At 58.3% G+C, this 23,919-nt stretch overlaps 1 protein-coding gene across 2 annotated transcripts; it reads left to right on the forward strand.

Annotated features, from left to right (window-relative positions):
• Nucleotides 1-1,059: 1,059 nt before the first annotated feature.
• Nucleotides 1,060-20,051, forward strand: STRIP1 (striatin interacting protein 1). Of its 2 annotated transcripts, none has more exons than XM_062191933.1 (21): nucleotides 1,060-1,265; nucleotides 3,741-3,810; nucleotides 5,278-5,352; nucleotides 5,744-5,878; nucleotides 5,980-6,100; nucleotides 7,242-7,310; nucleotides 8,266-8,372; nucleotides 8,481-8,608; nucleotides 10,293-10,475; nucleotides 10,771-10,988; nucleotides 12,455-12,520; nucleotides 12,633-12,696; nucleotides 13,514-13,585; nucleotides 13,991-14,065; nucleotides 14,205-14,302; nucleotides 15,356-15,482; nucleotides 15,693-15,793; nucleotides 16,417-16,483; nucleotides 16,975-17,079; nucleotides 17,633-17,837; nucleotides 19,119-20,051. In XM_062191933.1, exons 1-21 carry the CDS (start codon nucleotides 1,086-1,088, stop codon nucleotides 19,364-19,366), a joined length of 2,514 nt encoding a protein of 837 aa, XP_062047917.1. In that variant the 5' UTR covers nucleotides 1,060-1,085; the 3' UTR covers nucleotides 19,367-20,051. The 2 variants fall into 2 exon arrangements, with proteins under 2 accessions (XP_062047917.1, XP_062047918.1); XM_062191934.1 differs by lacking the exon at nucleotides 1,060-1,265 and adding an exon at nucleotides 1,633-2,607.
• Nucleotides 20,052-23,919: the final 3,868 nt, after the last annotated feature.

The following is a 23,919-nucleotide window of genomic DNA, read 5'->3' on the forward strand; positions in this document are numbered from 1 at the left end:
AGTAATCCTGTCAAGTCAGCTTAGTCAGAAACCCTACTCTTGATGCTTCCTCCTAGTAGTTTTTGGTCCATGGATCCCCACTTGTGCTTTTTGGAGGCAGAGTTAGGTCCAATTTCTCCCATAAGGCAAGCCAAAGTTGCAGTGGTCCCTATACTTGTGCCCTGTTGAATAAATTCTGCCCTGATATCTTTAACAAGTGTCATGAATACCTTTTCCTCGAATACTTCACAGCCTTATTTCTCCTTTTTTAAATTATTTTTTTATTTTTTTGACAGGCAGAATTAGAGAGAGAGAGAGACAGAGAGAGAGGTCTTCCTTCCGTTGGTTCAAGCCAGGAGCCAGGTGCTTCCTTCTGGTCTCCCATGCGGGTGCAGGGCCCAAGCACTTGGACCATCCTCCACTGCCTTCCTGGGCCACAGCAGAGAGCTGGACTGGAAGAGGAGCAACCAGGACAGAACCAGCGCCCCAACCAGAACTAGAACCCGAGTGCTGGCGCCGCAGGTGGAGGATTAGCCTAGTGAGCTGTGGAACTGGCCACAGCCTTATTTCTCTAATATCACCCTTTTTTGTTCATTGTTTGGCCCACTAAGCATTTATGGACTGGGAGTTGTTCTCTGTGCTATCTCACTGCTTAAGCATAGCAGACATTGAGTGCACGTGCCACACTGTGACTGATTTAGTCGTGCATGGCTACCCCAAATGAGTGCAAACTCCATGAAAAGGTCTTATCTATCTTGTTCCTTATGGTATCCCTAAGTTTTGAGCACTGCTATGACACTGGTAAGTGTAAATCGATTTTAGAGGAAAGAGGGGGGCCGCTAAACAGACTGAACGAGATAAGAGAGACTTCACAGACAGAACGACATCTGAGTAGAACTGGAAAGAAAGAGCAGAAACTGAAAACACCAAGAAAACCAAGATTTCAGCCAGGAGAAATATCGCGAGATGTCGCGCAGCCAAGATGGCTTCCCGCACTTGCCGCCACACTCAATATGGCGAACAGAGCGCTTTCCTGGGGAAGTCACGCGAGATTTGCATCCCCGGGGACTGTTCGTGAATTGAGCCGGGGGTGTGGAACAGCCAAGATGGAGCCGGCAGCCGGTGGTCCAGGCCCTCTGATTGTGAATAACAAACAGCCTCAGCCGCCGCCACCTCCTCCGCCCGCGGCTGCGCAGCCTCCCCCCGGAGCACCGCGAGCGGGCGGAGGCCTCTTGCCCGGAGGCAAAACCCGCGAGTTCAACCGCAACCAGCGCAAAGACTCGGAGGTCAGGAGCTTCGGGGGGCGAGGCTAGGAGCCGGCGGGCAGCGGCTGGGGGCCCGGGCCCGCTCTCGCGGCCGCGCTGGGCTTCCCGGAGGGTTCGGCGGGGCGGGGCGGGGCCGGGGAGCTGTCACTTTACAGCCGAAGGAGCAGGCAGCGAGGCTGGTGTGGCAGTTCCCCGGGCCGGGGGCGTGAAGCTGGCACCGCCGCCCGAGAGAGGCTCCCGGAGCCGGCATCCACCCGCTGGCTCCCGCGGACAAGCCGCCCCCGCCGCGGCCGCCGGTGCAAAGCGGGCGCCCCCAGCCTCTTATCCTCTGGGTGGAGGGCGCCGACCGGCCGGCGCGGGCGGGCAGGGAGGCGGCTGGCGAGGGTTTAGACCCAAGGCGCCTGGAAGGCGGATGGAGCTAATGACCACTCATAGTACAGCGAGGCCGGAGCTTTCGAGAGCAGGGGGCGTTGCCTCTGGTGCAGGCTCCGGCCATGGGTTGGCAGTGCTTCGTGTGCCCAGAGCGCCCGATGCTGGGGGCCGTTAAAGGATTAGACGCACTGGTGCCGGGGACCCAGGCTTCGCTCGAGTTCCAGAGACGCCGGCTGGGGAGCAGCTGACTGCTCACCTCGCCCCGAGCGAAGGCGTTGCTCCTACCGCTTCCCTGCGCAGAATTCATGAATGAAGACGTACGTCGCAGCGTTGTAGGGCATCGTAATCAGCGCGTGCCAGAGCTCTTACTATGCAGTCTCCTTCACCTGACGCAACCCCGGGCCACTCCGCCGATGAGCGAGAGGGAGCCATCGCTGTCCAGGCGCAGTGTCCCCACTCTTCCCTGCCGCAGAGCCGGGATACTGGCTTTGGACGTGCAGGATCAGCTCCTCTCCGTCTTCTGTGCTTTTGTTGCAACCCCAGACCTCTGGTGTAAAACACTGGCAAGCTCAGAGTTGGAACTGGAAGTGAAGTCTTTGGAAAAGCAAAGGAAGCCGATGTTTGCGGGACCCTTGGGTGGTGGGACATCCAGGAGGACGACTCGGTACTTTTTCAAGCTCGGGGAGGTTGTGAGAGTGAGGGGCGTGGGCCCACCTTCATCCTGAGAGGGGTTATTTTTGAAAATGACTTTACATTTTCCTGAGCAGCCATGACCAGTGAAGTGAATACCGTTGGGTGCATTTTCACTTCTCTTACTACCCTTTCATTTCCACCGAGACTGAACCCACGGGAGCCAGGAGACTGTCTGCTGGTGTCTCCTCAAGGTGCAGAGGCTGAGTCAGGCGGAAGGCAGTAGCTGGGAGCTGGATCTGTGCCTGGGAGACAGGGAGGCTGGTCTCTGCCGAGAGCCGCTCCGTGCTACATAATCCTGGTCAGTTCTTAAAAACCTGCAGGGTAGACTTTCCTCATCCCCATTCCAAGAAGGAAGAAACTGGGGCTGGCACTGTGGCGTGGTGGGTTAAGCCATCGCCTGCGAGGCCCACATCCCATATGGGTACCAGTTCAAGTCCCAGCTGCTCCACTTCTGATCCAGCTCTGTGCTGTATTCTGGGAAAGCAGCGGAAGATGGCCCAGGCGTTTGGGCCCCTGCACCCGTGTGGGAGACCCAGATGAAGTGCCTGACTTTCGCCTGGCCCAGCCCTGCCTGTTGTGGTCATTTGGGGAGTGAAGCAGTGGGTGAAAGTTCTCATTCTCTGTCTCTGTCTCTCTCTCTCTGTAACTCTGACTTTCAAATGACTAAGTAAAGTAAATCTTCTAAAAAGAAAAGTGTGAAGCTCAGTGACTTGGGAGAGCGGTCACGTGTTGTCTCGGAATAAGGGGCAGGGCTCTTGTTCTAGATGTTACCTAAGACTGAGGTCGGGAACCGCTCTCTTCACCACTCTGCTATCGCGAGGCCTACAGGACGGTGTGTTCTGGGTAATCACCTGTGCCCAGCAGTGAGAAGAGCCTCTTTGTCGCATTCTCCTGTGTGTGGGAGGCGGGCCCATCTGTTTGCTGCCTTCTCTGTCAGTTCTCACTGCAGTTTGAGACAAGGGCGGGGGGGGGGGGGGGGGGACTAACAGTTTGAATGCTGGGTTGATGGCCCACTAGCTGCCTAGATTCTGGAATCCCAGCACTTTGTGGAATAGTGGCTTCAGGGCACAATGTACTTGGAAGCTCTGTGTTGGTTCTGAGTATACAGCACTGGTCCGTTTACTGCTCCTGGCGAGGACTGTGCTGGTCAACGTGGACTGCCTGCCTGCTTTCAAGGCCTTGCAGTCTCGTGGCGAGCTGGAAACTGAACACCGCATGCGGCGTAGTTACAGGCGCTCTGGAGGGACAGGATAAGGTGCTCTGAGACGGCTTGGTGGGGAGGAGCGCTGGGCTAGCCCAGGAGACGAAATACGGTGATCGAACAGCAAGCCAAGGGGAGGCAGTGGTTTCCTGGGAACAGCGGTGGCTCTGGATGCATTTCTGTTTCCTGCTTTGTAAAGCGCGCGTAACGCTGTCTCCTTTTGTCAACAGGGCTACTCCGAGTCACCAGACCTTGAGTTTGAATATGCTGACACAGACAAGTGGGCCGCAGAGCTGTCGGGTAAAGCACAGCCCTTTGTGTCATCCGGGGGCAGTTTTCTCCATATTGGTCTTTTGTTTGTTTTGTTTGTTTGTTTGTTTGTTTTGACAGGCAGAGTTAGACAGTGAGAGAGAGAGACAGAGAGAAAGGTCTTCCTTCCATTGGTCCACCCCTCAACTGGCCACTATGGCTGGTGCTGCGCCGATCCGAAGCCAGGAGCCAGGTGCTTCTCCTGGTCTCCCATGTGGGTGCAGGGCCCAAGGACCTGGGCCATCCTCCACTGCCCTCCCTGGCCACAGCATAGAGCTGGCCTGGAAGAGGAGCGACCAGAACAGAATCCGGCGCCCTGACTGGGACTAAAACCTAGAGTGCTGGCGCTGCAGGTGGAGGGAGGATTAGCCTAGTGAGCCATGGTGCCGGCCTCCATATTGGTCTTTAAGGAGATTTACAATGTATATCATTTTGGAATTCATTTTTTCCTTAGTTGTATCAGTGATACACACACACACACACAGACACACACACATATACATATATGTGAATAGTATGTTATTTGGTTTAAGTTTTGTGTACCTTGAAACTGGGTCCTTCCTTCCTTCTTTCCTTTCCTTTCCTTACTTCCTTTTTTTTAAAGATGTATTTATTTATTTGAAAGGCAAAATTACAGAGAGAGAGGGGGAGACAGAAAAAGAGAGGTCTTTAATCTGCTGGTTCACTCCCCAAATAGCCACAATGGCAAGGGCTAGGCCAGACCAAAGCCAAGAGCCTGGAACTGCATCCAGTTCTCCCACGTGAGTGCAGGGGCCCAAACACTTGGGCCATGCTCTGCTGCTCTCCCAGGTACATTAGCAGGGAGCTGGATCAGAAATGGAGCAGCTGAGACACAAACTGTCACTCATGTGGGATGCCAGCATTGTAGGCAATGGCTTAACCTGCTAGGCCTCAATGCCAGCCCTGTTCTTTACTTTTCTGAAGCATCTCTGTATTCAGCTCAGTTGGCTAGGGCCCAGTCCCAGGGTGGCATAGTGATGTTCCTTGGCCATACACTGTCCCCCAGCAGTGGCCTCTCGTACAGTAGTGTGTCATGGGAGATACCAGAAAACACGCCTGCATGTGTGCAGATCTGCCATTGCCACAGCCACTCCCATGTGAGCGGCTTCTCCAGCCTCCGTACTCCCGGGTCAGTTGGCAGGTAGCACTGGGGAGACAGTTTCAAGGTGGCGCTCACCTCTGGCCTGGCGTGCCGGATCAGTGCGTATCAGATGGCAGTGCCTGCATGGATGCTTCTCCGGTGTCCTGGATTGCAGCTGCAGGGAGAGTCAGCGTTCTCTGCATTACGTACCCGAGAGCCCTAAGACACCCCACCCCGAGTGATTAGCATGGGGCAGAGTTGGTCCCGGAAACACACGCCTTACCTTGCTGGCTACTTGGGAGTCCCGCTGTGGAAGCAGGCGTGGAGCTGCTGTGACGAGACTTTGTTCTTGACAGAGCTTTACAGCTACACGGAAGGACCAGAATTCCTGATGAACAGAAAATGCTTCGAGGAAGACTTCAGGACTCATGGTGAGGTGGTTTCCTGATTTGTTGGTGCTCATCACTGGCATTGTAAGAGCTCCAGTTTCTCTTAGTCATTTGGATGACCTAAGTCATCCTGGAATGGCCCGAGAAACCTGTTGAACCGAGTTGTTCCAGGCCAGGTGCAGTACGTAGAGTCACCTTGTGGGCCTTTGGTGGTGGCTTTTCAGAATGTGAGCACTGGGGAAGAATCTGTGTGATTGTAGTGTTTGGGTCAGGAAATTCTGATTCATAGAGCAGCAGTCGGACCTTGCCCCTTCCACAGAGCCACTTGTCTTTCCGCACCCACAGCAGTCCTGAATTTTGTGGATCAACAGCAGGTCTCTTCCGTTGTGAGCATTTTTCTAGGCTCAGGTGTCACTGGTGTCTTGCCCTGCAGTGACAGACAAAAAGTGGACCGAGCTGGACACCAACCAGCACCGAACCCATGCCATGAGGCTCCTGGATGGCTTGGAAGTCACTGCCAGGGAGAAGAGACTCAAGGTGGCTCGAGCAATTCTCTACGTTGCCCAAGGTACTGGGTGGGCCTCGCCTGGGTCCCCTGGCGCCTCTGCCAGTGACGTCGCCCAGTCAGACATGGGGGTGGGCTTGGCGAACATTGCCGTGTGTTGGCAGGCACCTTTGGCGAGTGCAGCTCGGAGGCAGAGGTGCAGTTCTGGATGCGCTACAACATCTTTCTGCTGCTGGAGGTGGGCACGTTCAACGCCTTGGTGGAGCTTCTGAACATGGAAATAGAGTGAGCACTTCTGCGGGGCTTGAGTAGGGAGGCGAGGGCAGGGCTGGACGGAGGACCGTCGGGTTAAATGGGCCACTTGGGCTGAGGGTTCCCCCCAGCCCTGTTCTCACCTCTGGGGTTGCACAGCAGGAAGCTGCTACCATTGGGGACTAACCCTAATGCCTGCAGCCCCCTAGTGCCAGCGCCTTCAAGTCAGGCAGTGCCCGTGCCAGGCCTCTGGTGCCCCTCAAAAGAAGCTCTGCATTTGAGCCCTCTTTTGCTCCTGCTGACTCCAGTTTGTTTGCTGTGCAGTTTTGCCCTCAGCAGGAGGCCAGACCCCAGTGTGACACGTGGTGGGCTCAGCCTCAGCCTTGTCTGGAGCGTGTCACCGCCGGCGCCTTGTTTGGTAGACAGGTCTGCTGTGCTCGTCTGAGGATAGCCTCGTCAGGGATAAGCGTTGAGCACACTGGCTGAGTGCCGTGTGTCCCAGGCATTGGCTGAAGGAGACTGCGGATCTAATTCATGCTAATGACATGGGTCCTGGGTCCTGTGTCACTCCCAACTTAGAGGAAACTGAGGCACAGGGCAGTTCAGTACCTTGCCCAAGGCCGCATAGCTAGTAAGTGCTGGAGCCAGGATTCAGATCTTGCAGTCTGGTCCAGGCCTGAGCTGGTGGGCTTTTTGTTTGTTTGTTTGTTTGTTTGTTTCAAGATGCATTTATTTATTTGAAAGGCAAAGTTACAGAGAAAGAGAGGGAGAGACAAAGATCTATCCACTAGGTCACACCCCAAATGGCTGCAATGGCCAGGGCTGGGCCAGGCCAAAGCCAGGAGCCAGAAACTTCCTCAGGTGTCCCACATGGGTGGAAGGGCCTGAACACCTGGGCCATTTTCCACTGCGCATTATCAGGGGGCTGGATCAGAACCGGAGCAGCCCGGAAGTGAGCCGGCGCCATATGGGATACCGGCATTGAAGGCAGTGGCTTAACCTGCTATGACACAGCACCGGCCCCAGGGCCTGAGTTCTGACCCACTGTGCCACGTGGCCTCTTGTGCCGCCTTAGCGCATGTCACAGCCATTTGATCCCCCACTGGGTGGCACTTGTTGAGGGCATCACTCCGCCTGGCTGGGCCAAGTGCTGACGCTGGAGTCTCCTTTGCAGCAACAGCGCCGCGTGCAGCAGTGCCGTGAGGAAGCCCGCCATCTCCCTGGCTGACAGCACAGACCTGAGGTGAGCAAGGGCGGGCCTGGGCTCTCCCAGCAGGGCCGGCTGTGGGCGGTGCCTTTGGTTTCCGCGTTGAGCACGTGTCCCTTCTGCACACGCAGACCTGCAGGTGTGTCAGGTCGCATGGGCTCAGTGTGATTGATCAGTGGGCCTTGCTGAGACCCTACCTCGGTGGGGCTCTGGGTTGGGACTCCCAAAGGGAAGCCAGGGTCAAGGCGCTTCCTGGAGCCTCAGAGAGGTGTGGCCTGCTGCGGAGGACTTGCTGGTGGGTGTTTTGTAGTTGGCTGAAGCATAGGGTGTTGCGCCTTGGCCCCCCACTTTGCTGCCGGCCCAGCTGGAGCCCCATCTACCTGACTAAGCCTGCCAACTTCGAAATGTGTCATGGATGCAAGGGACTGGTAGTGGCTGCCGGACAGCAGATTGCGTTTCCATCCTTGAGGGTTGAAGCCTGTCTCCATGAATGTGGAGGTTGTCCGGGTGGGGCGTTTGTGGTGCCCCCCGATGTAGTTAGAGTTCTGTTCTCACTTCCCGCCCTGTCACGGTAAACGCTGTCCTTGCTCTCCCCGGGACTGTCCTGCGTCGACCCCCACAGCTCACTCCCGTTTCTGGGTTTGTTTTCTCTTGCCTGGAAGCCTGCGGCAATCAGTGCTTTTGGCCATTCTTGTTCATAGTCATTCATTGAGCAGCCGTGAATAAGCACCTGCTTTGAGTGAGCACGTTGTTAGGCACTGGAGAGAGAGAACAGAGGAAGCTCTGGTCCCCCAGCCAGCACAGCGTGAAACGGTGATGGAAGCACCGGGAGGGGAGAGCGAAGCCTGCCTTTGCTCCGGGGGCCTCTCAACTCTCCCCTTTCTGTTCTCAGTGTTCCCTGTATTATCTCATGTGAGCTGGGATGAAGGAAGCCAGGGCTGCTCCCTAGATCCCCCAGCCTACTCCTTTACGAACTGGCTCTCGTCCCCAGGGTGCTGCTCAACATCATGTACCTGATCGTGGAGACCGTGCACCAAGAGTGCGAGGGCGACAAGGCTGAGTGGAGGGCTGTGCGACAGACCTTCAGAGCCGAGCTGGGTAGGACCCTCGGGGTCTCCTTCAGGCCCAGCCTGGAGCTGAGTCTGGGAAGCTTTAGGAGGGTTTGGTGCTGCTGCGGTCGTCCTGATCCCTTTTTGTCACCCCTAGGCTCCCCACTGTACAACAATGAGCCATTTGCCATCATGCTGTTTGGGATGGTGACCAAATTTTGCAGTGGCCACGCCCCTCACTTCCCAATGAAGAAAGTTCTTTTGCTGCTCTGGAAGACTGTATTGGTGAGCACCGGGTTGCAGGGAACTCAGGCAGTAAGGGGCCAGATGGGGCTGGGGGGCTGCTCCTGTTAGCCTTTTGAAGCTTGAATGTGGATGTATAATTTCTGTGGTTAAAAATGATTGTGTAAGCGTCTAAAAGGAGACATCAGAGCAGTCGCTGCATTGGGCCCCTGCAGCCCAGGAGGACTTGGTCTCTGTGTCAGGCTAGATTGTTGCTCCCGACCCCTGGAAGCTGTTGTCTCAGTCGTAGTGCAGCCTCTCCCCCCAGGCCGCCTCGCAGGAAGGCACTGCTGAACCTGCAGTTTGTCAGGTGACTTGAGGCAGAGTTAGAGCTGGGGTAATTGGGGACCCTTTGTCAATGCCACATGTGGGGAGCGAGAGTGAACCCTGAGCTGGCCTCCAGATCCCTCGGGCCGGTAGGGAACCTGTTTCTAGCTTGACTGCCAGGGGTGGGCTGGCTGGCACACTGTCGGTCCCAGACCTGGGCCAGGCCTCTGTGGGGGACGACCTAGGGAGAAAGGGGAGCTGGAGTTGGGGCTATGGCTGTCACTGCGGCTCCCTTGCCCTCTGAGCAGGCCGACTGGGGCCAGGGCTCAGTAAGATTGGGTCCTCCTCAGTCATCTCCGTGTTTCTCTTGGCCACGTGTCCTGTGGGTTCCTCTCGAGGCCTTACTAAAGGCAGAGCGAAACCGAATGGCTCAGAGGGTGGAACTCAGCAGCCAATGTGTGCCATGCGAGGCATCTCCTCTTCTAGGGAGGTGTTTCGATATGAAGCTTTCTTTTATTATTATTTAAAGATTTACTTGAAAGGCAGAGTTACAAAGAGAGAGGGAGAGACAGAGAGAGAGAGAGAGAGAGATCTTCCTGTTGCTACCTCACTCCCCAGATAGCCCCAGCAGCTGTGGCTGGGCCAGGCCAAAGTGAGGAACTCCAATCAGGTCTCCTGCATGGGTGCAGGGGCCCAAACACGTGGGCCGTCCTCCACTGCTTTCCCAGGTGCAGAAGTGGAGCGCCCAGGACCTGAACTGGTGCGTGTGTGGGCTGCTGGCATTACAGGCAGTGGCGTAACCCACTGTGCCACAACACTGGCCCATAGTTGTGTCTTAATTTGAGTAACCAACACCATGTTTCCAGATGACTGACAGACTGGCGTATACAAGTATCGAGAGGGGTGAGCCTCGCAGCCTGCCCTTTGTTTCTGGAGGGGGTACCGCGAGCCTGCACGTTACTCTCCTCTCTCTCCCCTCTTGCTGACCAGGGTCACTGAATCCCCTCGGGACTGGCAGTGGTTCCGTGTGTAGAGCTTGTGTGGGTTGTGGTGCTGTTGTGGCGGCTTATTTACCAGAGAGGCAGACAGAGAGCGCCCATCTGGTGGTTCACTCCCCACAGGGATGGGCCAGGCAGAAACTGGGAGCCAGGAACTCAGTCTGAGTCTCCCACATAGGTGGTAAGGACCCAAGTGCTTAATTCAACTACTACTGCCTCCCAGGGTGTGCAATAGCAGGGAGCTGGGATTAGGAGCAGAGCTAGGACTCAAACCCAGGCACTGCAGTGAGGCAGGGATGTGTCCCAAGTGGCGTCCCAACCTCTAGGCCAAGGGCCGAGCACTGGGTGCTTTTGAGCCTAGTGCAGTGCCCAGGGCAGCCGTGGTCCTGCTGACGCCAGCTGCGCGCCCCTGTCTGGTGCAGTGCACACTGGGCGGCTTTGAGGAGCTGCAGAGCATGAAGGCTGAGAAGCGCGCCCTCCTGGGCCTCCCCCCGCTGCCCGAGGACAGCATCAAGGTGATCCGCAACATGAGGGCCGCCTCGCCGCCGGCGTCTGCCTCCGACCTCATCGAGCAGCAGCAGAAAAGGGGCCGCCGGGAGCACAAGGTGAGGGCAGCAGAGGGCTGTGCAGGTGCACACAGAGGCAGGGCCGCTGGCGTCCTCGATGGGCGGGTGGAGGATGCCAGCTCAGCAGGGGCACTCTGACCGCGGCCCCGGGCCCTGCACAGGGTGCGCTCGGCTGCAGCACTGTTGAGGCGTTAGACGAGAAATCGCCATTTGGTTCCAGCCTTTCCACCGCTCTTGCTCTCTCCCCAACACCTTCCATTCTCCTGCCCTCTCAGCTGCACCTGCTGTCGCTGGCTCAGCGGGTGGCCCCTGTCAAGTCTGCCTCTGTTTGTAGGCTCTGATAAAGCAGGACAACCTAGATGCCTTCAACGAGCGGGACCCCTACAAGGCCGACGACTCCCGGGAAGACGAGGAGGAAAATGATGACGACAACAGTCTGGAAGGGGAGACCTTTCCCCTGGAGCGGGATGAGGTGATGCCTCCCCCACTGCAGCACCCCCAGACCGACAGGCTTACCTGCCCAAAGGGGCTCCCGTGGGCCCCCAAGGTCAGGTGAGTGTCAGACCTCCACAGCGCTCCTGGTCCTAAAGCCAGAGCCCGCACACCCTCACATCTGGCCCCTTGTGTGCGTCCCCGAGCTGTGCTGGCCTTGCTGGCCCTTGTGTGGCCCCGAGTCAGCAGTTTGAGTCAGCTCTTGGTTTGACGCATTAGTGAAGGGGGTTAGGAAACGCAAAGCAGGGTGTTACCGTGAACCCATCCCCACCCAGCCTTCTTAATGGAAGAGTGGAAAGATAAGGAAGACTTTCCTAGGGATCATAACTAAGATAGGTAGGGTAGCTGTGGGAAAATGGATGGCTAGGAAGGACCTAGAGATGGAAAACTGGAATCTGGGTGGTGGGCAGCAGCTTGAGAAGTAGGTGAACACATGAGGGGAGGGAGGTAAGCCCCTGTCCTGGCCCAGGCAGAGCCTCCGCTCTGAGTACCTGTGAAGGGAGTATAAAAGAGGCCATCCGGAAGCTTCTGGCAGGTGTGCCGATGGTTTAAAACCAGAAAACGTGACACCTGTGTAAGATCAGGAGCTTGTAGCACTGATTATCAAAAAATATTAAATACTCAGGGTTGGCATTGTGGTGCAGTGGATTGGGCTGTTGTCTGGGATGCTGGCTTCCCCTAGGGGTGCCAGCTTGAGTCCGGGATGCTCCACTTCCAGTCCAGCTCCCTGGTGATGCACCTATGAAAGCAGCTGGAGATGGCCTGAGCACTGCCACCCACGTGGGAGACTTGGATGGAGTTCCTGGCTCCTGACTTCGGCCTGGCACACCCCTGGCCGTCACGGCCATTTGGGTAGTAGACCAGTGAATGGAGGATCTCTCCTTCTGTCCCTCCCTCTCTGTAATTCTACCTTTCAAATAAACAAATACATTTTTTAAAAAACATTAAATATTTAAGAAAGTCTGTTGACAAACTTGTTGCTTCAGTCACAGAAAACATGTTTTCTTTTTTTTTTAAAGATTCATTTATTTATTTGAAAGGGTTACACAGAGAGAGAAGGAGAGGCAGAGAGAGAGGTCTTCCATCTGCTGGTTCACTCCCCAGTTGGCCGCATTGGCCAGAGCTGCGCCAGTCCAAAGCCAGGAGCCAGGAGCTTCTTCCGGGTCTCCCATGTGGGTGCAGGGGCCCAAGAACTTGGGCCAATTTCCACAGCTTTCCCAGGCCATAGCAGAGCGCTGGCTCACAAGTGGAGCAGCTGGGACTTGAACCAGTGCCCATATAGAATGCCAGCACTGCAGGCAGCAGCTTTATCCACTATGCCACAGCGCTGGCCCCAGAAAATATATTTTCAAACTATTAATCCAACAAAATTATAAGAAACATGAAAATAGTCTGAAGATTTTAGTTTTTTTCCTTTTACCAAAAGGAAGAACAATTGCGGGAGGCTTCTCTGGTTTCACGGTTGCTGGATGTTCAATGTTTCTCTTATCTGTGACACCAAAAACCTCGCCCTCTTCCTTTGGCAGAGAGAAGGACATTGAGATGTTCCTCGAGTCCAGCCGCAGCAAGTTCATAGGCTACACCCTGGGCAGGTGGGTGTGACCTGCGTCCTGTGACGCTCACTGCCCTTCTGTGTGCCTTGGGCGCTTGGGGGCCCAGGCGCGTTGATGCCGAGGCTCAGACGGGGCCCTCTTTCTTCTCCAGTGACACGAACACAGTGGTGGGGCTGCCCAGGCCGATCCACGAAAGCATCAAGACTCTGAAACAGGTAAGCGGCTGTGGGTGAGCTTTTGGCCTGGTTTGGTCCTGATGAGTGAAGTGCGCCTGACCCATAGGGAGTAGCCCTTGAGGACTGTTACCCACCTTAGAGGCTGGGCTGCGGGCAGGGTGCACTGCGGAATAGCTGAGCTTCTGTTGGGGCTGACAGATCAGGTTAACAGCCGGCAGCTGGAGTTGTGAGGACCCAGCGCGTAGCCCTGCTTGTTCCTTGTCCAGGTTGGTGGGCGGTGGATACGGAGGAGTGGGTGGCCGGGCCCTGGTCACTGCTCAGAGAGTCGTGGGAGAATGAGGCTGAGGGAGAAGAGAGCACAGGCTGTCAGCACGTGGATTCTGGAGAAATCCAGAATTGGGCTAAGCCACTGCTGTTCCTCCTCCCCTCCTCCCCAGTCCAGGTCAAGAGACCTGGAGTGGTTTGCAGCTCATGGCCCTTTGCCCGGGACCCGTGTCTTCCCTGCCGCACCTGGAGTGCAACTACTTACATGGTTCCCAGATGTGGTTTCGAATGTGGACGCCTTGGTTTTGCTTTCAGTAGCGTTTGTCATCACTGAAGCTATCGGAGAGCCCCTGGCCCCCCTTTAGTTTGCCTTCTGCTCTGCCGTGGGCTTCTTAGCCTGGCTGTTAGCGGAAGGGAGTGCCTGCTGAGAAGGGTGTTTGGGGTTTAGAGATCTTTGTGATGACTTGGCCTCTCCCAGAAGACTGTGTTTGAAGGAAAAATGTTGGGGGGGGGGGTCTCTGCCAGGATGTTGGGGGCTTGGTAAGGGCACGAGGGTTGTCTTCCCAGCGCCGCCTTTGCCGTCTCTCTGCAGCATAAGTACACGTCCATCGCCGAGGTCCAGGCGCAGATGGAAGAGGAGTACCTTCGTTCTCCTCTCTCAGGGGTGAGTGGGGGCCGTTGTCAGCCCACAGCCGTCCCCAGCTGTCCCCAGGCCCTCTGCTGGGCCCAGACTAAGTGGCACAGCCAGGGCAGGGGTCGGGAGCACAGACCCTGAGTCCTAGCTCCACTGCTTAGTGGGGGGCGACTTACTGGATCTCTGTTTTGTGTTCTCACTTACGAAATGAGAATAGCAACAGTGACATGGTGCCCTCAGAGAGCGGCAGTGAGGAGGAACTGAGTTACCCAAGTAGAGCGCCTGGCACGTTTCAGGGAGGGGCAGAGGGGTTGCCGTCATTGTCTTCCGTTCTTTGCGTTGACACCTATAGATTCTTCTCCAGCCAGCGAGGGAGCTGGCCCGGGAGAGTGCAGTCTGGACTGGGGTTTTGTCTTTGTACCCACTGTGTTCAAGGGAGAAGAGGAAGTCGAACAGGTCCCTGCAGAAACTCTCTACCAAGGCCTCCTCCCCAGCCTGCCCCAGTACATGGTGAGTGCTGCATCTCGGGACCCTCTGGGTGCCTGCAGCAGGATCCCCTTCCCCTCGGGACTGGCCTCGAGTGCAGCCCACAGGAGGACCAGCGCTCGGGTGGCCTGTGGTGCGGGCGCTGAGCCGTCTGCCTTCCCAGATTGCCCTCCTGAAGATCCTGCTGGCTGCAGCCCCCACCTCAAAAGCCAAAACCGACTCGATCAACATCCTGGCAGACGTGCTCCCCGAGGAGATGCCGTGAGTGCTGCTCCGGGACCCGAGCAGGGCGGGGGGAGGTGGGGAAGGGCAAGTGGTCCCCTTTTGTTAGGAGTCCCTGCTCAGGGACCAAGCTGTCGCCCTGGCTGTGGACATGGCTTGGTCTGCCGGGCGTGGATCCTAGTGTACACTCTGCCGCAGGGTGACCCCCTAAGATGGGGGGAATGGACCCTCCTCTGTGGAGTGAGTGGAGGGCATTAGACACGTGCCACAGCCCGCCCCATAAGCCATGTGCAGGGCCAGCTTCTGGACAGTTTGCCTGCAACAGCTGAGCCTGAGCTGGTGAGGTGCTGGCAGAACGCTGGCCAGTGTCTCAGGGTGGCCGTGAAATCCCGAGGGCTTCTTCCTCCCTGGTCCCTGAGCGCATCTCTCCGACATGCCAGTGCAAAGTGAGATTGTGTTCTGCTTTGAGAAGGACGAGGCCTTGGCCTCCTCTGCTGCCAGCGGCCCCTGGCCTGGAGCCCAGCCCCTGGCTGGCTGCAGCCCTGGAGCCTGGCAGCGGTAGCCAGGTGAGGGAGGAGGCGGGGATTGGCTGGCACCCGAGGGAGGGTCCTGGGATGTCAGGCCCTCGTCATGGTCCTTGGGAAAGCTCCAGAGGCAAAGACTGTTTTCTCTTAGAAAGATTTCTAGTGAGAAGTCTTGAGTTAAGAAACTAGGTAACTTGATACTAGCTAAATTGATCTGACTTCAAAATCTTTTTTCCCATGACCTGAAACTTTGAAATGTACTAGTATTCCATGGAGCATACTTGGGGTAGGGGGACTCAAGTTAAAATAATGGCAGAAACTTAGGGGAGATCTTGAAAAGCTGAAGTTCCTTTTGGGAGGAGAAGCAGAGAAACAGGCTAAGAATGTATTTGTGGGCGTCAGAGGGAAGGAATACATTGTGTTGGGCTAGACCGCATGGAGGTGGGCAGGGGATCCCCGCGACACTGTGGGCTGGGGGTGTAGCAGAGCCTTTGCCCAGAGAGGCTCTGCTGGGAGCTGGGTGGGAGGGGCCACACTGCCGGCGGCTCACCCGGGCCACGGTTTCCAGCACCACGGTGTTGCAGAGCATGAAGCTGGGGGTGGACGTGAACCGCCACAAAGAGGTCATCGTCAAGGCCATTTCTGCCGTGCTACTGCTGCTGCTCAAGCACTTCAAGTTGAACCACGTCTACCAGGTACCTGCAGGGCCTTCCTTCCTGTCCACAGGGCGGGGGCCTCGGGCAGCCTGCAAGCACAGGCCCTTGCCTTTGAACCCGCTGAGTTCTGTGTGAATATTTTAGGATGTGAATATTTTAGGATGTCCTCCTCCAGCCAAAGCCTTTTATCCCTGGAGGAAAGAGGGCCCAGTCCCGAGGGCCATGCTTCTTTTTTTCTGTCGGCTGTAGTTTGAATACATGGCCCAGCACCTGGTGTTTGCCAACTGCATCCCTTTGATTCTAAAGTTCTTCAATCAAAACATCATGTCCTACATCACCGCCAAGAACAGGTAGGCGCGGGGGCTGGGGTGGGCTGGGCCGGACTGCAGGGCTCGCAGCTGCTCTCCCCCACTGCGCCCACTTTCCCGGCACCTCTGAGCTGGCATTCCGCCAGACATCAGGGCACAAAGATGAAGGAGACTTGGTCCCTGCCTGTGGAGGCCCCGCGTGACAGGCTCGCGACAGGTGACTGTGCCGGGGCAGGAGGTTCCTCATCCTGGGCCCCAGGACTGCCCCTCTGCACTCTGGTGCCCCTCCTCCCCAAGCCAGCTGTGCTTGCCCGCGGCTGCTCACCGGCGTGCGACACCACAGGGTGAGCAGCCTGCAAGGACCGGACCTCATCAGTGCCTTGAGCAGTCTCCTCCCCCAGCTCCAGCCTCCCTGGCACGGGGATGCTCCCAGAGGATCTCGACCCCATGGGCACTATAAGCTGGTGCCTGGCCACAGAGGGTCTCATGGGATTTCTCGGAGCAGCTGTGTCCCCTCCTTGCGGCTGGGGAAACCGGCGCAGGGCAGACCAGGCAGGCGCCTGCTTCTCCGACAAGCGCAGCAGGACGGCCAGGAGCAGCCCGGCCGCAGCTGTCCCACAGACCCGGCCTTTGCTCATGGCGGTACCCGCTTCTGCCCTCTGCAGCATTTCTGTCCTGGATTACCCTCACTGCGTGGTGCACGAGCTTCCAGAGCTGACGGCAGAGAGCCTGGTGAGTGGCCGGCCCCTTCCCAGCTGTCCCCTCGGCAGGAGGGTGAGCCGGTGGACAGCCTGCCCCAGCTCGGCATGGGTGTCTTCACAGAGGGGTCATGTTTGTACGGCTGCCTTCTTAACCTTTGTGAGGGCATGGAAGGGCGGGGGGTGGGGGAGCAGGTGGATCTCGCCTCGCAGGAAGATTTGCGGGTAGAAGTTAGGGAGCGTGGTCTTTGGGTCCCAGAGCCCACCCAGTAGAGTGTCCTCCCTCACCCCACACCGGACTCCTAGTGCCATAGCCTCTGTTCTCATGGTCCCTGTTCCCTGTTGGAGAAGTCTAGGGAGCCCCGGCCCAGGGCCCCGCCAGCTTCTGACCTGGAGTGTCCGCAGGCTGCTCTGGGATCCGGGGGGCCCTGGTGGAGGCGTGGTGATGCGGCTGTTGAGATCGCGCGGCTTGCTGGGCACCCTGCAGCTAGGAGGGTTGTGACTGGTGCTGGGTTTGCCCTGCAGGAAGCGGGGGACAATAACCAGTTTTGCTGGAGGAACCTCTTCTCTTGTATCAATCTGCTGCGCATCTTGAACAAGCTGACCAAATGGAAGCACTCAAGGACGATGGTGAGTCGGGCGCAGTCAGCAGGCCTGAAACTCGGAGCTCAAAGAAGGGGCCGTGGCCCCACCTTCCCTTTTTCCCCGGGAGCAGGGAGCCCCAGAGTGGGACCCGTTCCACTTGACCGTGCTGTGGCCACAGCCGTGGCCTTGAAGGGCTGGTTCCGCTTCCTGGCTGGGTTGGACTAGAAGCTGGAGAGGCTCAGCCCTGTGCTGGAACACTGCGCGCTCCTGGGAGGGCTCTGGTGTCTTCCTTGGCCCTGGTCTGTGGATGCCTCTGGGGTGGGGCGGTCCCTGAGCCGCCTGGAGTTACCCACACGTGTGCAGAGCAGTGTTGCTGCCGGAAGAATCCACATCTTGCTTTAGATTCCAAAGGGACCCCTAACAGGAGGCCCCGCCATCTGGGTGGTCTGGAATGGTCCTGGTTTCAGCACTCAAAGTTCTTGTTCCAGGAAGCCCCTCGGTCTGGAGAAGGCGGGGGTGTGGCCCCCCGCGGGGCCGCGGTGGCTGCTGGCGCGCTTGGCTCGGTCCTCAGCCGGCCCTCGCCTGTGCCCCTCTGCAGATGCTGGTGGTGTTCAAGTCGGCGCCCATCCTGAAGCGGGCCCTGAAGGTGAAGCAGGCCATGATGCAGCTCTACGTGCTCAAGCTGCTCAAGGTGCAGACCAAGTACCTGGGGCGGCAGTGGCGCAAGAGCAACATGAAGACCATGTCCGCCATCTACCAGAAGGTGCGCCACCGGCTGAACGACGACTGGGCCTACGGCAACGGTGAGGCTGCGCCCGGGGCTGCCTGGGCCGGGGGACACCTTTCACCCCCCCTACAGCAATGGTGAGGCTGTGGCCCGGGGCTGCCCGTGCCGGGGACACCTTTCACCCCCCTACAGCAATGGTGAGGCCGTGGCCCAGGGCTGCCTGGGCCGGGGGACACCTTTCACCCCCCCCTACAGCAATGGTGAGGCCGTGGCCCGGGGCTGCCCGTGCCGGGGACACCTTTCACCCACCCCCACCCCCTGCCCTCGGCTTCCTGCCAAGGAGCGAGGACTAGGCCTATGGCAACGGTGAGGCCACTCCCGGGGCTGCCTGGGCCGGGGGACACCTTTCACCCCCCGCCCTCGGCTTCCTGGGCTTAGGGCAATGGTGAGACTGCGCCCGGGGCTGCCCGGGCTGGGGACACCTTTCACTCCTTGCCCTCGGCTTCGTAGCACTGGGACAGACTCTGAGCCGTTGCCCAGGCGTGGCGCCTGTGGTCTTCCCTCGGTGCCTCCGTCCAAGTCACTGCTTTTCTAGAACTTGTCGCCCGACTCCACCCCGCTACACCTGCCTCCGTTCTGGCTGTGGGAGGCTTGCAGCTCCTGCTCCCATGCCTCCAGTTTCTTCCCCTCCAGCTATGCCCTGGTGATCTTTTCAACCAGCAGATCCTGTGCGGCAGCTCACGGAGTAAAATCCTCTAGCGTCCTCTTCCCCTTAGAACCAGAATCAGGGTCAGCGCCTTGAGCAGGGAGGATGAGGCCCACCCTTCCTCGTCGCCTCCTCTCTAACTCGACCCAGCTTCCTGTCCGACCTCATTACCCAGAGTCGGCCCGGCCCCCCTCACACTCGGGGGGTACCTGGCATGAACCTTAGTCATGCCGTAGCCCACTTCTGGCCTCCACGTGTCCCGTTCACTGTTGCGGTGTGCCTGCCGTGGCACCCGGGCTGGCTCTGGCTACACACCCAGTGCCCGGGGGGCTTGTGTGGCCCAAGGTGGCAGGGGGTAGCTGTTGGGGAGTTGAGCAAGAAGGAGCAAACGAGGGCATCTCCGGGTGCTGCCTGTGACCCTGGAGAGCCGGGGAGGACGTCCCCTGGCGGAGGGCGTCGTGCACTGGCACTCCCCGGCTGGGTCCTCAGGGTGCCTGCAGCGTGTGCCTCTTCCTCTGCCTGTGTGAGGCTCCTGTCACACTTCCTGAGGCTAGCTTGGTGGCATGCTCCGCCACCAGTCAGAGTCCCTGGTCCTGGCCTGGGCTCAGGGAACCTGGCCCGGCTCTAACCCTGCCTCCTGTTCTGCTCCAGATCTCGATGCCCGGCCCTGGGACTTCCAGGCAGAGGAGTGCGCCCTCCGCGCCAACATCGAACGCTTCAACGCCCGGCGCTATGACCGGGCCCACAGCAACCCCGACTTCCTGCCAGTGGACAACTGCCTGCAGAGTGTCCTGGGCCAGCGAGTGGACCTCCCTGAGGACTTCCAGATGAACTATGATCTCTGGCTGGAAAGAGAGGTCTTCTCCAAGCCCATTTCCTGGGAAGAGCTGCTGCAGTGAGGCTGCTGGGCAGGGGACTGAGAGAAACTGATGACCTGTTCCCTGGGGGAGTGTCCTCACGTGTGGCTGCAGTGCCCCCGTCCTCCTCCAGGTGGCAGCACGGCTCCACTGTCTCACAGTGGTGCCCTGGGCTTATTTATAGGTGACCTGGGGTGGCCTCGCCCAGTGATGGCCAGCATCCTGCTGCATCTCTGCGTGGAACACACCCTCCCTTCACTACCCTCCCTCCCCTTGCCATCCTCTTTTAAACATGATTGGCTGCAGCTCATTTCACACCCAAGGCTGGGCGGAGCTGGGGGCTGGGAACTCACTGCATCTGAGTTTCAAGGGTCACACCGAGCCCTCCTGAGACAGCAGATGCTTGGCGTGCCAGCTGAGGAGGAGGGCTTAGGACCGGGGCAGGAGCCGCAGCCAGACGTCGGATCGTGCTTATGGTTTGGGGGTTTCTGATGGCATTCCAGCCTCCTGCTGAGTCTCACCCGGAAGCAGTTGCAGAGGACCCCGTGGCTGCCTCGGCACTTTGCTTTTGGACAAGGGTTGAGGGAGGAGGAGGGGCTTCCATCTTCCCTCCTGGTTGGCAAGGGCCTGTAGATATCCATGTATAAATCGGTGTGTCGTCTCCTGTGGCATGGTGGGCTTTCTCATGTGTTTATGTACTCTGTTTACATTAAAAGGAAGCAAAAACTCCCCACTGGAGAAGCATGGCCTCAGCATCCCCGGGTCTGGAGAGTGGCTCCCCCGGCCGCATTGGGTCACCTGCCGGGCGGCCTGCCGCTGCCATCTGTGGGGCCCGGGCAGGGTTTGGTGCTATCCCCACATCAGTTGGGTCTGCCCCAGCCCACTCCCAGGGCTCTGACAGCTGCTGGTGCCCCCTCCCTGCCCAGCAGGACCACCGGGTGTAGGGTTGTTTCGGTAGGAGGCCCAGGTCTCCCTCACCTGAAGCGGCTCCGGCTGAGGGAGAAGCAAGCCAAACCTTGGTGGGAGGTGTTGGCTTGAGGTCTCCTGGAGCCCACACTCGCACTGAGATCCCAGGCCCGAGACCCTGTCTCTCCAGGGGTTACTGTTTTGTTGCTGCTGGAAGGAAGGTCCCTTCTCGGAGCCACTGGGCCTTTGGTCGGCCTGTGGGCACTTTATACGAGGTCTTCAGCCTCCAGAGCACCTTGCTTCTAAAGGAGAGGCCCTGTTTGAGGGTCCTCACGCTTGCACAGGCCTGGCACCTGCTGAGCCCCAGGGCAGGCCCTGCTGGGCTGGCGTGGCTGGAGCAGCAGGGAGCAGCAGTGGTGGACCCCTGTGGGCTGGCGAGTCACTGAGACTCGCACGGGACAGGGTCCTTCACAGGGGCCTGCTGGAGTGTCCGCTGTGTCTTGCCAGGACCGATGGGGAGTATGTCTTGAGATTTCTGTTGGGGAAGGTGGACTTTCACATTCTCGTTCCACCACGGGGCTTCTGTCACCAAACCTGCCTGGCTGAGGCTTTGGCCTCCTCCTTGTCTGACTTCCCCTGTCTCCCCTCTGGCCTGCAGAAAAGAAACATAGATACCAGAGTACCAGAGGCTGCAGGGGCTAGAAGACCTGGGTGGGGTGGGGAGGGGGCCTTCATCTGTGAGCCCAGGCAGGGCAAGGCCACCTCCCAGTCCTGGCTGTGCACGTGGCAGGTTGGCAGTGGGAGCTGAGTCTTTGTACAGAAATCTCTTGATGCCACCTGATCTCTGACTGTCCATGTTATCTGGATCACGCAGTAGCCAGCGCACCTGAAGACCCCTTGTACAATAGGTGACATCAAACGCTGCTCACCAAATGGAGCACCCTGAGGTCCAGGGTCCCTTGTGAATCACAAGTTGCCACTTACTGGGTGCCAGACAGGTCCCAGGAATGATGCCAGGTGTTTCTCGAAGGCTTTTCTACACCGGAGTCAGCAGATGCCAGGTCCTTGAGTGTGCCAGCTGCTGCTATGGTCACCTTGTGTATGATGTCTATTCCTTATAGTCCCAACACCATCCCTATGTCGCAGGTGAGAAAACCCTAGCCCAGAACTTGCCCATGGTCACATTGTAAGGGCCGGAGATGGGATTCCAACCAGGCCTCTCTTGGCCAGGTGCACGTGCTTCCCCGCCCTGTCCCCCAGCACCAAGCACTAGTATCCTCATTTGTCGGTCTGTTCACCTTAGGACTTGCTTGGGCATGGTCCCCGGCACAGAGGGTTCATAGCCAAGGTCCCTTGGTTTGGTCCTGACTAGGCCTGTATGCTTGGCCTTGACCTAGCCTCTAGTTTGTCCTGAGTGTCTCCTGGCAGTGAGCTGGCTGGTGTCGTTCTTCCCAGGCTGTGCCTGTTTCTTGCCGTCCTGGGTCTCAGAGGACCCTGGTGCTGGAACTGTCCCTCTTTGCCTGTGAGGCTTCACTCCCGGGGGCTGGCTTCCTGGCTGTGCACCTGCGAAGCCAGAGCTATTGGGTTTCTGTGGCACTGGACGCGGTCAGCCGCAGACTTCTGGCTGTAAAACGAGGGGGTTGCACCTGTGGGAGTGGACAGCCCTGCCTTGCTGTCCAGCCTCTGGCAGTCCTCACTGAGGGACCTTGAGTTAATCCAGCTCATCTCACAATGGCCCCATTGTGAGAGCTGAAGAAAAGCCTGGATAGTGGATCCACGTACCTGGCTGAGATGATGATAAATGGCAGCGATTGTTAATGTTGCTGATGGCCCTGCCAACTTGGACAGACTTCTAGGAATTTGCATCAATTCCTGTGTCCCCTAAAAGACGCCCTGCCATCAAAGACCAGAGCCTTGTCTCCGGCTACTCTGTAAGCCCTGTGTCCAGGTCCCTGCTTGGAATTCAAAAAAATCCAAAGAGTCCATTGCACGTTGCCCTGGATGTTCAGGTGGGCGGGAAACCATGGTCTCTTCTCTCACAGGTACACCTGAAGGGCCCGTCGCAGGTCCAGGTGGTCCCAGTTGGTGCTCCTGTTGCAGGAGAGCTGAGCCAGGCATCTTGCAGTCACTAAGTGGGAAGGGAGGGGTTTTGGCACCAGGAGCAGCTCCAGGGCACACGCTTCCTGCTCCTTGCCTTCCTGGGGAAATGGCTCCCGGAGCCTGAGCCTGGGCGAGCCTGGGCGAGGCTGGGGCAGGGGGGAGGGTAGGACGCCCTCTGCTGGATCGTGTGGTTGTAGTCCACCCGGTTCCCAGCCATGCTAGGCTATGGTCCTGTCTGCAGGTGCAGAGGGTGGGCACTTCGGGGCTGTCATTCAGGTTGAAGTTTAAATGGCTGGGGGACGTGGAGGAGCAACATCAAATGCCTCTAATGAGAGGCATTGCCCGCTGCCCGACACACGGGAAACATGGCCAGGGCCCTCCAGCCCTGACCTGGTGCCTGTGCCCTGCCCGGAGCAAATCTAGGGCCCTGGAATCTTCCGTCGGTGGGCCCCAGCCAAGGCAGCGTGAGCTCAGCAACTCTTAAAGCTGCGATTCCAAGCGCGGCTGCCTCCCCCTTTCCTTTCTCACAAAGAGTGACTTGAGCCCCAGGCTGGCCATCGGGAACCCCAGGGCCCAGGCTGAGGTCTGGGGTCACCTCTGGAGTGATGCTGGGCCGGGGGTATCTGCAGACCCAGAGGCTTGGGGGAGGAGGGGAGCACAGCTAATGGGAAGCAGGTGGAAGGGCTGCCTGCACCCTGGCCTGGGGACCGGCTGGCCGGGCTGGCCCAGCCAGTGGGAGGACCGTCCGCCCGCAGATAATTCCAGAGAGCAGGCTCCGGGATGCCCATTCATATTCATTATGTGTGAAGCGGGCGGCTGTAAAGTTAGCTTTCTCTTCATTTAGCTGTCACGGGACAGAAAAATATGAGCTGTGGACAGATGCCCCTGGATGGGAGCCAGTAGCCGGTCACTGGCCTCCCTCTGCCCTCCCCCAGCAGGGCCCTCCCCGCCCCACCGGCCGACTCCGGGCCTCTCCTGCTCGCCTGCTCCCTTTGCTCGGACGTCACGAGAGCCTTTCGTCTCCCTGCATCTCTCTGTCTGACCACTGCTCTCCTTAGCCTCTCTGTGGCTCTCTGACCTGGGGAGCAGGCTCCTGGTCCGGGACTGTGCAGTGGTCTGAGCGCGGCAGTTAGCTAGTGGGGTGGAGTCTCCGTTCCTTAGCTGACAGCTATGGGAAGGCGTGGGAGGGCCGCCGGCCTCCACATTCTCTCCCTCACTCTTCCTTGCCTGTTGGGCCCCATCCTACTGGACACAGGGCCTGCCCTTGGGCCTTGGCACCCAGTGTCAGGACAGGGAGGGAGCAGACTGCCGGCAGCCAAGTTCTTGGCGGGAAGCATGGGAAGGGAAGACGCTGGTTCTCTGGGGACCGACAGCTGCCTGCAGCGGCCGGTTGCTGGGGACTTGCTCCCTCCTGGGGAATGGCAGGCCCCACCGTGTCCGCGTGCACTCCGGCCTCTCCGTGCCTGTACGCCGAGGCGGCGGGCGGGGGAGGCTGGTGCTGGCCGAGGACGAATTCTGAGCAATGTGGCTGTGTTTGCAGGGAGAGTGGGAGGGCCATGCCTGCTTTCCCCTGCTGTAGAGATAAGGCA

The sequence above is a fragment of the Lepus europaeus genome, chromosome 5 (assembly GCF_033115175.1).
Source record: "Lepus europaeus isolate LE1 chromosome 5, mLepTim1.pri, whole genome shotgun sequence".
In the NCBI taxonomy this organism is placed as follows: Eukaryota; Metazoa; Chordata; class Mammalia; order Lagomorpha; family Leporidae; genus Lepus; species Lepus europaeus.